The sequence below is a fragment of the Colias eurytheme genome, chromosome 28 (assembly GCF_061535395.1).
Source record: "Colias eurytheme isolate Ceu_HAF_F1 chromosome 28, ilColEury1 Martin Lab GWU primary, whole genome shotgun sequence".
Lineage (NCBI taxonomy): Eukaryota > Metazoa > Arthropoda > Insecta > Lepidoptera > Pieridae > Colias > Colias eurytheme.
In genome coordinates this window covers 2,129,705-2,145,005 of record NC_143007.1, presented here as the reverse complement: position 1 = coordinate 2,145,005, position 15,301 = coordinate 2,129,705, and the positions used below count along the sequence as shown (strand labels likewise).

Genomic DNA, 15,301 nt, shown 5'->3' with positions numbered 1-15,301 from the left:
GCGCAAACTATACCTATAGTGCATAACAATAGAACATATTGCGTCCACATTGTTTTTCATTACGTAGCAATGAATTGTTTGTTAAAATATGTTATTTAAAAGAGGTTGTAAATTTTTGACTAAGACTACAAGTTGATAATTAAAATTTTCATTCAAATTAGCTAATTTTTATGCTATTTTTCATTTTAAAATGGGTATTCTAAGAATGAGACTAGTATCTTTGAGAATGAGAGTCAATAAGTCTGTTACATATAAACAAAAAAGAAATTTAATTCATTACAAACTAAAAAATAGGGTAGGTAGGTAATCTTAATAGAACTGATTATTATTATTATTTACATAACGTAACTTTGTTTTTTGTTAATTTTTAGTTCTATTAATTATTGATGAGAAGATAAATATAAATAAGTTTGTCCAGTTTCCTTACAGTGAATTATATTAATAATATGTTGATTTTAGGGTTCCGAACCTCAAAAGGAAAAACCGGAATCCTTGTAGGATCACTTTGATATCCGTCCGTCTGTATGTCCGTCTGCCGGTCTGTTTTTCTGTCAAGACCCTTTTTCTCAGTAACGCGTGGAGGTATAAAGCTGAAATTTATATTGAATACTCAAGTCTACGGTCCCTTGAAGCAGTGAAAAAATCAAACTTATAAGCCAAAGCAATCAAAAGATACAGCCGTTTATGCTGCAAATTTTCGCAAATTTCTACATTCGCAAGGGAATCAAAACCTACAGGGTACTTTACGTGAACACAGACACTTGAAGTTTGGTACGAAGCAACGTCTCATAGCAAAAATAAGGGAAACATTGAAAAAAATAATCATTTACAGTTAAAACATATGAAAAAAACAGGTTGATACGGAACCCTCGGTGTGCGAGTCCCACTCCCATTTGGCCAGTTTTTATTAAATAACTATATTCGTAAATAAATAATTTATTAAAATCTAATTTTTATTTGCATTTATCTGATAAAATATCACCCAATACACTCTTAATTCCTTTTCTAAGCTGGTGGACGCGAACTGGTCCACGGGTGGACGCAAACTGGAATTTTTGGACGCGAACTGGGTAAAACGCCTAATTCTGCTATTTGTCTAGATAAACAAAAACCACATGATATTTCCAACACAATTGAAAGTAAATCTTAAAATAGACTATGTAATGAACACGTTACATAAATTTTGAGTTGAAATTAGTTCTGGAACATTTTTATTTTCTCCTTCAAACTTTCCAACTGCACTAAGTGGACGCGAACAGGCGCAATTACCCTAGGGCGACGAATTTCGTATCTTCAATTTTTGTCAGTCTGTCTGTTTGTGTAATGATTTTGATGGGACTTTCACTGAAAGATAGCTGATGAAATAAGAAATATCTAAGGCTACTTTTTATTCTGATATTCCCACAGGAACATCAGGACTAAAAAAAACTCATTTACGCGAGTGAAACCGAGTGACGCAGCTTGTTAATAATAATACAATTAAGGGCCGATTTTTCAATGCTTGGATAAAACTTATTCATAGAATAATGTATAAAACTACCATTTTAAAAACGTATTCTAATTGCCCGTATTTGACAGTTTACGTGACATTTTAATATTATCGTGTAATACTTTATTGGACGAATAAGTTTTATCCAAGCATTGAAAAATCGGCCCTTAGTAATACCAGTCAAAATATAAATAAAATTAAAAAAATAATAGTTAAAATATAAATATGATATTAATTATTTTAATTGCCGTTTATGTAACATATCCTCAAGAGGCTAGGCAGCGCAGACATATTTTTTAAAGTTATTTTTATAACATTTTATTCTAGTAAAAATCTACGTATATTAGTCTAGACTAGCTAGAACCCGCTACTTTGTCTGTGTTTAATGATGATCATTGTATGTAAAGCAGCTATTTTTAATTAAAAATTAATTTTTGTGTAACTGGGTGTTTGAATAACCAAAACAGCTAAAAGGCAGTTGTATATAGGTACTAGCTGTGCCGCGTGGTTTTACCCGCGTGGCTCCGCTTTTGTTGGTCTTAGCGTGATGATATATAGCCTAGCCTTCCTCGATAAATGGGCTATCTAACACCGAAAGAATTTTTAAAATCGGACCAGTCGTTCCCAAAATTAGCGCGTTCAAACAAACAAACATACAAACAAACAAACTCATCAGCTTTCTAATATTAGTATAGATATGAAAAAATGGTTGTGATCTCTACTAGAGAAAAATATAAAATGATAGAAAAACATATAAATTGTTGTAAAAATAATAAATGAGTATGTGAATATAAATTTTGTGTGTGTTTTTTTATCTAAATAAAGCTAATCCTACTAATATTATAAATGCGAAAGTTTGTGAGGATGAATGGATGAATGTTTGTTACTCTTTGCACGCAAATACAGAATACTACTGCGTAGCTTAAGAAATGCCTATAGCCTGAATTGGTTTTATATATTCAAACAATCAAACTAAAATACATTTATCTGAAAAATATCATTTGTTACATTTTTTTATTGGCCTTAGTAGAGATGTATCTAAATATAAATAATAGTTATATACCGATATCCTGATTTGTAAGGAGCTTCAGCTGGTGCATAGTCACTATCATCACTACATAGTATAAAACAAAGTCGCTTTCTCTGCCCCTATTTCCCTGTGTCCCTTTGTATACTTAAAACTACGCAAAGGATTTTGATGCGGTTTTTTTTAATAGATAGGAGGTCAAGTTTTAATAGATAGAGGTTGAAGAGGAAGGTTTAAGTTTAATTTATTAGGTTTTAGGCAAAGCGGGCAAAGCCGCGGGCGGTAAGCTAGTAGTTTATAGAATTTTAAAGGCACTGCCTGTTTATTGAACTAAAATAGTAGGTATATTATATTAGAGAGACACGACACGAGAGACTCAGCTAATTAAAATGTTTCAGCATTACATATTATCCAGTAAATATTTTAAAGCCGAGATTGACAAATTTTGGTTATAAGTAAAGTCTATTTATAACATATGCAAATATCACAATGACGGTTTATTTGTTACTATCAAGTATCAATGGTAGGTATATATTATTTTTTTATTTCTTATTATCTTTACTCCACAATACCGTCATAATTTTAATTTAACTGTTATAAGATAGCTCCATCGGCTGCTACTTTCAAATCACCGATGATTTCACAGTGACGACTGACGTTAGAACAACCCTAGCCAATGGGCTATACGTCTAATGAGACGTATAGGGCTGTCACCACAATTGTTATAAGATAGCTCTATCATCGAAAAGCTTTCCACAATAACGGCTGTTACTTTCAAATCACCGGTGATTTCACAGTTTTGTTAGCACAACCCTAGCCCATTAGACGTAGGGCTGTCACCGCATCAATCATAATCAGCCCGTGGGTATCATGGGCTACAATAATGGAAAATTTCGCTATTATTGTCAATCAATCAATGTTACCTAGGTTTTGGATGGTTTGTTGTGTATTCAAGATGGCGACGGTTTTTATAGGATAATCGAATAGGAGGAATGGATAAACGGAATTTGATGAGTTTGGAGTTTTCAATTTGAAAGGATTGTGCTTATTTATAATATTTAAGTACAATAATGGTTTATACTTTATAGTTACCCGAATAAATGAATATTATTATTAAAATGTTTTTTATTTAGGGTAAACGCAGCTATCAACGACCCATCGAAAATCTGAAGGTATTACCGACCTATAAAAGTAATTCGAAATTTAAACGTTTCTAGAACTATTCTAGCTATAGGTAGGCAAAGTTATACACGAATGTGTTACTTGAACATCGTATACTTTTACGTTAGTGTGAATAACTGTGCAAAAAAGAGTTAAAATACGTAAGTTGCTGCGGGGTAGCGTGGACGCAGGACATGTCGTACTGTTCCGTTGTTCCTTCGGGTAAGTACTGTGATTTATCTTTTTAAGACATTTACAAACGACTTTGACATTTGGCGTGATTTCTGTCACACGTGTTTGGGTTATTAATTTAGTGTTTTGGCTATTTTAACAATAATATATTCACTTTGAGCTGTTTTGTGTTCGTCTTTAAGTGTTTAGTCTGTGGTTATAGTGGTAAGTGTACTAACAATTCACTAATATGGGCCCTGATCCACCCGATCCTAAACCCCCGGACGTCCAGGAAAGAAGCATGGAATTGGACATCTCTCAGAATAAGAGGCAAAGGTGTCCGTCACCTGAGTCTACAGATGAATCTCCAACCAAACGCTTTGTTCCATCTGATCCCATTTCACTTGTTAATCCGTCTATATTTGTTGATCCTATTTTAAATAATCCTATAAGATATAGTGGTGATGAAGTTGGACCATACATTGTCCACGTATCTCGCATAGAAAACGATCCTTCTGCCGGCCTGTCCATCCGTCCGATCAAATTTGGATCTTTCTTATATAGCCAAAAAGTACCTAATATTTTAAGAGACGGAGTAAAATCTGTTGGCCGCAACAGGATATCGGTTGAGTTTGCATCAGCTGAGGATGCTAATAATTTTTTATCTTTACCTGCTTTGGCTGAAGCTAAATTTAAGGCATTCATTCCTACCTATCATATCACCCGCATGGGTATTGTAAAAGGAATACCGATAGAATGGACCATGGATGATTTGGTGGAGTGTGCAGAATTCCCTAACAGGCACGGTCGCATACTTAAAGCACGTAGACTTAACAAAAAAGCTAGCCTTGATGGAATTACAACTTGGGTTCCATCCCAAACGGTGGTTCTAACTTTCTTAGGTCAAGCAATGCCATCAAAAATCTATTGTAGATACACTTCACTTCCTGTAGAAATTTACCATTACCCTACCATCCAGTGCCACAAGTGCTGTCGCTTTGGGCATATCCGCGACCAGTGCCGCTCAAAAGAGAGGTGCTACAAATGTACACAAAACCACTCGGGTGACTCCTGTCCCATTCTTGAATCTCAAGCACTATGTGTCCATTGCAATGGCACTCACTTTGCCATTGACAAAAATTGCCCGGAACACAGCCGGCAAAAGTCAATTAAACTTTTGATGGCCACAGAAGGTATCTCATTCGAGGAAGCCTCTAAGCTTACCCCTTCAGTGTACAGACCCTTTTCGGAAACAGCCAGTTTCGTTTTTGCGCCTAGATCACAACAATCACCTGTTTTCCCCACCCCTTCTATGAAACAATCCAATAGTGTTCGTCAAACTCGTCCTCTTAATAAAACTTCATACAAAAAGACCTATTCAATACCCCCTCGCACTCATGCACCACTAGGTAAAACATATGATGTAGCTGCACACCGCCAAATAACTCAGGAATTACCCTCTACTCAACCGAATGGTTGCGCTTTATCCCAAAACCCAGACCCCCCGGTTGTACTTAGCTCTAATGTTGAGCTTTATGTTTCAGCCTTAGAAACTTTTCTTAAAAAAACAGATTCAATACCGACCAACGTTGCCCATAGACTTATAAATCTCATCTCCCTATTTAACAGTAATGGCCCTCACAATCCTCCAGTGGAACGCTCAAAGCATTCGTCCGAAATGTCATGAAGTACTTGACCTTATTTCAACCCACAACCCTATAGCTTTTGCCATCTCGGAGACATGGCTAGTTCCCGGAAGTCACTTTCGGATTCCTGGCTTTTTCTGTCTGCGAGATGACAGAGCCGATGGGTATGCTGGAACAGCACTTTTACTTAAACATTGTTTAAATTTCTCTCGTATTCTATTGCCTATGCATGATCAGCGTATTAACGCTGTGGCTGCAAGATGCAATAATGTCTCTATTATTTCTGTCTACATTTCTCATCCTCATCCTTCTATTATACCTGATCTTTCACTTATATTTTCCTCCGTACCGTCTCCTCTTTTAGTATTGGGCGATTTTAATGCTCAGCACACTTCTTGGGGATCTTCTGTTTGCAATACATTTGGGCACCTGCTAATGGATCTGCTTGATGACCTTGACCTCTGTGTAATTAACGATGGATCTCCCACTAGGAGAGTCCTTCCTAATCAGAGTCTCTCCTCTGTAGTTGATCTATGTATTTGTTCTTCCTCCTTGGCTCCATCCCTCACCAATTTAACTCTTTCTAGTACTCATGGTAGCGACCACTTTCCTCTTCTCTCTTCCCTTTCCCAGTCTGTTATCCCATTGACTTCCCCTTTCCCACCCCTACTCATGTATAGACTGTGTAAAGCAAACTGGCAGGATTATGCTACGGGTCTTGACAATCTGGTTGAGTCCCTTCCTTCCGTTTCTCTTCATAACAATTTATGTACTTATTCTGACTTTGTGGATTGTATTAAAAACGCAGCAGCGAATAACATCCCTCTTAAATCCGTTTCCAACTCTGGTTCTCGCAAAGTCTCTCCGCCATGGTGGGACGATGAATGCTCAACTTCTGTCAACTCAAGGAGAGAGGCCGAAATTCAGTACAATGCTTCCATGTCCGTTGAAAATTTTATACATTATAAAAGAATAGCCGCGCGTACCAAGCTTTTTCTTAAAAATAAAAAAAAAGCAGGCTGGCTATCATTTTGCGAGAGTCTGTCGCCTAGAACACCTGCATCAGTTATTTGGAAGAACATACGTAAATTTCGTGGCTCTCTTTCTTGTAACGACATAGATTCCAATGACTCCTCAGTGTGGCTTGAAGAGTTTGCTGATAAGTTCTCCCCTCCCTTTGTTCCTTCTTTAGATTCTTTTCCTATGGCCACTGGTCCGCTCGTCTCATCTCATGACAACAATATGGAAGCCATATTCTCCCTGGAAGAGCTAAATGTATCCCTTAGCGGCCTTTTAGACTCTTCTCCCGGATTAGATGGCATTCCTTATTCTTTCATACGCCAATCCGGTCCCATAGCCAAGCAGTACTTTTTAAACTTAGTAAACTCCTTTTATGAATTCGGTTACATCCCTGACTCTTGGAAATCACATCTCATAATTCCTTTACTAAAACCAGGTAAACAAGCCTGTTGTGCCGACTCATATCGACCAATCGCTCTTTCTTCGTGTCTGTCTAAGATAGCTGAACACATGGTTAAAAATAGACTCGAGTGGCTTGTAGAAAATAGGAGACTGTTATCCGGGTCTCAATTTGGATTTAGAAAGGGTATGAGCGTACTGGATTGTTTAGGCATTTTATCCACTGACATTCGATCGGCCTTTGAAAGAAAGCAGTATTTGGTAGGCGTTTTTTTAGATATAGCGTCAGCCTACGACAGTGTACTTCTTCCGGTACTCAGAAACAAACTGTTACAGCTGAGTATCCCAGTGAGGATGATACGATTTATCTGCAATCTTTTAATGTCAAGATCCATTCAAGTGCGTCATAACTCTCATATTTCTTCCACTAGGCTTACCTGGAAGGGGCTCCCTCAAGGATCGGTATTAAGTCCTCTCCTATATGCTATCTACACTTTCAACTTGGACACGACGGTCACATCATTCTGTGACATACTTCAATATGCAGACGACATAACCTTATTTGCTCAGTCCCATGACATGGATGAAATCACCTCGCGCCTTAATTCAGCTTTGTCGTATCTTCGTGATTGGCTGTCGGATCATGGTATGACTGTATCTGTACCAAAATGTTGTGTTGTAGTTTTCACTAAAAAGCGCCACATTCCCGCACCAACCTTAATACTGGGCGATGAACCAATTCCAGTCACTAATAAAGTTAAGTATCTAGGCGTTATATTGGATTCAAGGTTATCTGGTTCCCCACATGTTAACTACATTAGTCAAAAATGCGAAAAAGGGATTAATATATTACGATCTCTGGCAGGAGTATGGTGGGGGGCTCACCCATACTGTCAGAAACTTATTTATAATGCTGTGGTGCGTAGTCACTTAGACTATGCTTCTTTCATACTCGATCCATGCAATAAGACGGCACTGAATAAACTAGACAAAGTGCAATCTCGTTGTCTACGCTTGATTACCGGTGCAATGAAATCTACCCCGGTTAACGCCCTGCAGGTTGAGTGTGTTGACCCTCCCCTAGCTCTCCGCAGACAGTATCTGTGTGATAAATATTTTTTTAAATCCATCTATAACTCTTCCCATATCCTTTGGCCCAAACTCCATAATCTCCTTCAAATCTCCACTAATCAAAATCTCCGACCCTCTGCTAATTTTTCTTGTTTACTAAAAAGCTTCATAAGATTCACCCGTCTGCCTGATCCTACTGTTCAGTTTGAACTTTATCCTCTCTTCTCCGTTAACTTCCAGTCACTTACGTACAATCCACCCATACTTTTAAATTGTGGCATAACTAAAGATACAATTAACGCTAATGCTACATTTAATGAAATTGTAGCCAATAAATGGCCCAATTGGCACCTCTTTTTTACCGATGCCTCAAAAATGTCCGATATGTCATGTGTGGGAGTCGCTGTTTGGTACCCTCAATCCAGCATTATTCTCCAGTTTAAGTGCCCCCCTTTATCCACTGTTTACACTGGTGAAGCTACAGGCATTCTCGAAGCCCTCAATTTCATTAACTCTCACAACCTTGATAAAGCGGTTATATTTTCCGACTCATTAAGCTGCCTCCAAGCCCTTCTATCTAATCCTTTTCGATCTAAATCCTGTCACCCCTTGATTTTAAGAATACGTGTGGTGCTTCTAAATTGCCTCAATAAGGGTCTCCACATTCAAATCACTTACATACCAGGTCATACTGGTATAGGCGGTAATGAGATGGCTGACTCTTTGGCTAAGTCTGCTACGCAAGTGGGTTGCAATACTCACTTCAGTAATTATAGTCAAGACCTTGTTCCACTATCAAAATTGCGTTTGGATGGGAAGTGGTTGAATCTTTGGCAAGAGTCCAGCCGCACAAAAGGTAAATTCTATTGGGATATTCAGCCTACTATTCCACACAAACCGTGGTTTTTCCGTTTTCGCAAATTTGACAAACTAGTAACATCCACTATCTGTCGACTCCGCTTCGGCCATGCGTGTACTCCTGTCCACCTGGCGAAAATTAGAGTACGTGATCATTCTATTTGTGAGTGTGGTTTGGATGAAGGTACTACTGACCACCTATTCTTTGAATGTACCAAGCTTCGTTCTTCATTACTGGATGTCCTCCCTCCTGAAATCCCTCGTCCCACAAATTTTAAATGTTTGTTGACATTAGTGCCTTCCAAATTTGTTGAAATTCTATCTAAATTTATTTCCTTTAACAAACTAAAGTATTAACCCCTTATTATATTTATAAACTATATTAGTGTATCCTGTAGTCTGTAATATATATAACCTGTATTGTCTTATGTGTTTGTTCTAGCCGCTCCAAGTTGATCAAAATTTCTGCATTTTCCCACTCAGTTCCAAATGTTAAATGTCACAACCGAACAAGTCTAACTGGCTGAAATTTGAGTCCTGTCTCTCCCATATATACTGGACATAGGCGAAGTCCCTTTTTATTGGGTGGAGCCATTAATTAAGAGAAGAAGAAGAAGAAGAAGACATTTACAAACAAATGACATCTATACTTTAATTTATATTACTAAATGTCAATGCATTTAAGTGTCAACTTTTCATTTCTTACAACATTTTATTGATAAAAAGTAATTTGAAACGATAAAACTTTAAATTAAAATGGGACGGTGTTAGCTTCACCAGTTTAAGCCGTGGCAGGTATCAACGACCCGTAAGTCGGCAATGGCAGCAACGTAACTTTTTGTTTTAATTTTCTTTTATGTTATTGTATCACACTAACACAAGTGGTTTTATGGACCAGTTTAAATCTAAGCTATTAGTCTTCATAAAAATCTATTAGCGACTAAACTTTTTTGTCTAGTGTTTACCTTTTAGCGTTGTCAATTTATACAAAGTTATGATATTTTTCGAGGATCGATATGGAATAGTTACAGTAGTAAATCATTGTTTTTTTTGTTCAAACAATATGCATTTGTTCATATTTTGTATGGCATTAATCAATTATAATCTATTTTATAGTCTGATGGTCAAATGAATTAAAATAACCATTTTTTTTATGGGTCGGTAATACAATTTAGATTTATACTTACATACTTTATTACCGACCCATGTGGGTCGGCAATAGCAACTATAGGAAGCTATTACCGATCGAATATAGTTTGTTTAGTTTCTCATCTACAAATTCAAATTCAAATTGCTTTATTTGCAGAATGTGTGAATAAAGATGTTTGTAGATACAGATAATATTGATCCTTAAACATGTAGTTGAGCGTGCAAATATATTTTTACTACTTTTATGACATAATAGGTGCCTATTAAAAATGCTTCTTCATGGTTAAATTAACATAATATATATATAATAATATATATATATATATATATATATATATATATATATATATAATGCTACATTTAATGAAATTGTAGCCAATAAATGGCCCAATTGGCACCTCTTTTTTACCGATGCCTCAAAAATGTCCGATATGTCATGTGTGGGAGTCGCTGTTTGGTACCCTCAATCCAGCATTATTCTCCAGTTTAAGTGCCCCCCTTTATCCACTGTTTACACTGGTGAAGCTACAGGCATTCTCGAAGCCCTCAATTTCATTAACTCTCACAACCTTGATAAAGCGGTTATATTTTCCGACTCATTAAGCTGCCTCCAAGCCCTTCTATCTAATCCTTTTCGATCTAAATCCTGTCACCCCTTGATTTTAAGAATACGTGTGGTGCTTCTAAATTGCCTCAATAAGGGTCTCCACATTCAAATCACTTACATACCAGGTCATACTGGTATAGGCGGTAATGAGATGGCTGACTCTTTGGCTAAGTCTGCTACGCAAGTGGGTTGCAATACTCACTTCAGTAATTATAGTCAAGACCTTGTTCCACTATCAAAATTGCGTTTGGATGGGAAGTGGTTGAATCTTTGGCAAGAGTCCAGCCGCACAAAAGGTAAATTCTATTGGGATATTCAGCCTACTATTCCACACAAACCGTGGTTTTTCCGTTTTCGCAAATTTGACAAACTAGTAACATCCACTATCTGTCGACTCCGCTTCGGCCATGCGTGTACTCCTGTCCACCTGGCGAAAATTAGAGTACGTGATCATTCTATTTGTGAGTGTGGTTTGGATGAAGGTACTACTGACCACCTATTCTTTGAATGTACCAAGCTTCGTTCTTCATTACTGGATGTCCTCCCTCCTGAAATCCCTCGTCCCACAAATTTTAAATGTTTGTTGACATTAGTGCCTTCCAAATTTGTTGAAATTCTATCTAAATTTATTTCCTTTAACAAACTAAAGTATTAACCCCTTATTATATTTATAAACTATATTAGTGTATCCTGTAGTCTGTAATATATATAACCTGTATTGTCTTATGTGTTTGTTCTAGCCGCTCCAAGTTGATCAAAATTTCTGCATTTTCCCACTCAGTTCCAAATGTTAAATGTCACAACCGAACAAGTCTAACTGGCTGAAATTTGAGTCCTGTCTCTCCCATATATACTGGACATAGGCGAAGTCCCTTTTTATTGGGTGGAGCCATTAATTAAGAGAAGAAGAAGAAGAAGAAGACATTTACAAACAAATGACATCTATACTTTAATTTATATTACTAAATGTCAATGCATTTAAGTGTCAACTTTTCATTTCTTACAACATTTTATTGATAAAAAGTAATTTGAAACGATAAAACTTTAAATTAAAATGGGACGGTGTTAGCTTCACCAGTTTAAGCCGTGGCAGGTATCAACGACCCGTAAGTCGGCAATGGCAGCAACGTAACTTTTTGTTTTAATTTTCTTTTATGTTATTGTATCACACTAACACAAGTGGTTTTATGGACCAGTTTAAATCTAAGCTATTAGTCTTCATAAAAATCTATTAGCGACTAAACTTTTTTGTCTAGTGTTTACCTTTTAGCGTTGTCAATTTATACAAAGTTATGATATTTTTCGAGGATCGATATGGAATAGTTACAGTAGTAAATCATTGTTTTTTTTGTTCAAACAATATGCATTTGTTCATATTTTGTATGGCATTAATCAATTATAATCTATTTTATAGTCTGATGGTCAAATGAATTAAAATAACCATTTTTTTTATGGGTCGGTAATACAATTTAGATTTATACTTACATACTTTATTACCGACCCATGTGGGTCGGCAATAGCAACTATAGGAAGCTATTACCGATCGAATATAGTTTGTTTAGTTTCTCATCTACAAATTCAAATTCAAATTGCTTTATTTGCAGAATGTGTGAATAAAGATGTTTGTAGATACAGATAATATTGATCCTTAAACATGTAGTTGAGCGTGCAAATATATTTTTACTACTTTTATGACATAATAGGTGCCTATTAAAAATGCTTCTTCATGGTTAAATTAACATAATATATATATAATAATATATATATATATATATATATATATATATATATATATATATATATATATATATATATATATATATATATATATATATATATATAATAATATCATCAACATACAAATATTGCAAAAACAAGCGGCAATACATTCCGTCACTATCATAAGCAAGGTGCTAGGAAACACAGTTTTTATAAATAGAGATTCCGAACCTCCTCTTCCTTGAGGGTCTCAGGGCGGGAGTTAGGAATAAAAATAATAAACCGAGCTACAGCTCGAGTAGAAAAGTTTTTTCAAAACCATAATAATATATATATATATATAATAACATATATAATTATATTTTTTCCAGAAATAAGGAGCCAAAAAAGCGGCGAAAAGTATGTAACAATAAAACACAACTCGCCGAAGCAATCAATCAAATAGCATAAGAAAATATCCTAGAGTTTTAAATCCTTAATTTAATATATGTACATATATTAATAGTATTTTGTTGATTAATTTAAAAGTTTATAATTATTTAGTTAATTACTAATAAGCTCATTTGTTTCGTTAAAAATAACTAGGTATAATAAAAAAATACGAATATATTCGCATTTTTATTTCATTTTATTAAGATCGGTAATCATCATCATCACTAGCTTCTATACATTCCATTGCTGGAAAAAGGCCTCCTCTCACAATTCACATACGATCGGGAATAGCTGCATAAAAATCGTTAATAGCTTCACAGCCGTTTTTATGGGTCGGTAATTGCAACAATCGACTAAGTCACATTGTAAATTATTTTTTACAAGATAATCATTTATTAGAATGTATTTGCTTCAATAAAAACATTTTTTATACATAACACTAGCATATAAAATGAAACTATAAATCTTTAGAAGAACCAGTATACTTAAAAAATATGGTTGATTTGAAAATTGCCTTAGGGGGGTCGTTAATACCTGCGTTTACCTTATTTTCCCTGATATAAGCTTGTAAATTAAGCGAAACTTAACTAAATTAAGCGAAAAATTTTATTTCCTTCCTTATAGATGTCTTATTATTATTTATAGGTTATATAGGTATTAGGTTTTACAATATTATTATTATAATCCATAAGGTATACTGTTCAATATAATGAGCAGGCCGTAGTGCGGGACAGTGTAAAGGTGATTTTCATGTGATTAAAAATTAAACCTATAAGTCCGACCTATAGTAGACTTTTCACTGTCACGATATCGCTATCTATGCGGGTGAAACCGCAGGGAATTGCTAGTAATATTATAAATAGAAAATGACGTCATTATAATATGAATCCACTTTTTTTTTAAGTTTTCATATAGGTACTTTAGAAAATGGAAAATTTCGCAATAAGATATAAGGAAATTATCCAGACTTAAATACTTATAGTAAAAAATACGTTTCAATTTGAAAACTTATTTTTCTTTTTTAGTTGCATAAAAATCCTAAATAACTTCACACAATGGGCCATAAGATTAGCCTTTCGTGTGAAGTGTGTGAGTCATCATAATAATAACAATGTTTCTTGGTGTTTTCTTCTTTTAGATTTTTACGACATTCTTCTTTTAGATTAGCGTCTTTATTATAAACTAGCTGTGCCCCGCAGTGCTCCGCTCCTGTTGGTCTTAGCGTGATGATATAGCCTATAGCCTTCCTCGACAAATGGGCTATCCTACACCGAAATAATTTTTCAAATCTGACCAGTAGTTCCTGAGATTAGCACGTTCAAACTTCAAATAAACAAAAAAAACGAACTCTTCAGCTTTATAATATTAGTATAGATAGAGCTAGCTAGATCTATGTTAGATAGCCCATTCATCGAGGAAGACTATAGGGCATAGGCTATATAATATGATCACGCTAAGACCAACAGGAGAGGAGCCACGCGGGTGAAACCGCGAAGCGCAGCTAGTATCAGATAAAATCCGTCTTTACACAACTAGCTCTGGGTCTATATCAGATAAATTACGTCTTTACACATCTAGCTCTCGGTCTATATCAGATAAAATACGTCTTTACACAACTAGCTCTCGGTCTATATTAGATAAAAAACGTCTTTACACAATCAGCTCTCGGCCTATACCTGTACTCGCGTGTCCAAACAAACGGTTTAGTATTACTTGTACTGAGTTTGAGAAAATATTTTGTTACCACGTTTACATGCGGCCAATTTGCGGGGTAACCACGTTTTGTGTATTTTAAAACATTTGGGACTATTTAATAAAAATAATAAATTCACTCTTTATAATATACTAGCTTACCGCCCGCGGCTTCGCTCGCTTTGTCTAAAACCTAATAAATTATAAATAAAACCTTCCTCTTGAATCACTCTATCTATCAAAAAAAACCGCATCAAAATCCGTTGCGTTTAAAGATTTAAGCATACATAGGGACAGGGACAGAGAAAGCGACTTTGTGTTATACATACTATGTAGTGAAGTACACAGTGGGTATTAGTGAAAATAAGAAACTAAACTGCTGCTCTTCAAATTACAATTTAATCTAGCTATAGAATGTAGAGCAAATAAACAAGGCAATTTCTCTTAATTTACACACAAATATACTATGTATACTTACATAAAAAAATGTGTAGTTCTAATTAATATATCTCGTACAACACAATATTAGAGACGCAAATTAACAATAATTATATTATTTTCATTGTAAAATATGAAACAATACCGAGCTAAAACATGTATTTAATTTATGTAATATTAACAAGTATATATTAAATGGATAAATTAGATAAGGCGGCCTTATCGCTTATCAGCGATCTCTTCCAGGCTGCCCAAGGAATAGGAAAAAAGGTAAAATTAATGTTACTTTAAATTTACTTTGACACTCATTCTATTAAAAAAAACACGTTTATTTATAACATTCAGTTAATAAAACAAAATAAAAAAATATGGGATTATCCCAAACCAAAAAACAAAATGGCGTCCCTACGAAACACAATTGT

At 35.3% G+C, this 15,301-nt stretch overlaps 1 protein-coding gene across 1 annotated transcript; it reads left to right on the top strand.

The window, feature by feature from the left end:
- Positions 1-4,098: 4,098 nt before the first annotated feature.
- On the top strand, positions 4,099-5,535 carry LOC149896492 (uncharacterized). Its single transcript, XM_090117398.1, has one exon. The coding sequence runs from the start codon at positions 4,099-4,101 to the stop codon at positions 5,533-5,535; it is 1,437 nt and encodes a 478-aa protein (XP_089973524.1).
- The last annotated feature ends 9,766 nt before the right edge of the window (positions 5,536-15,301 follow it).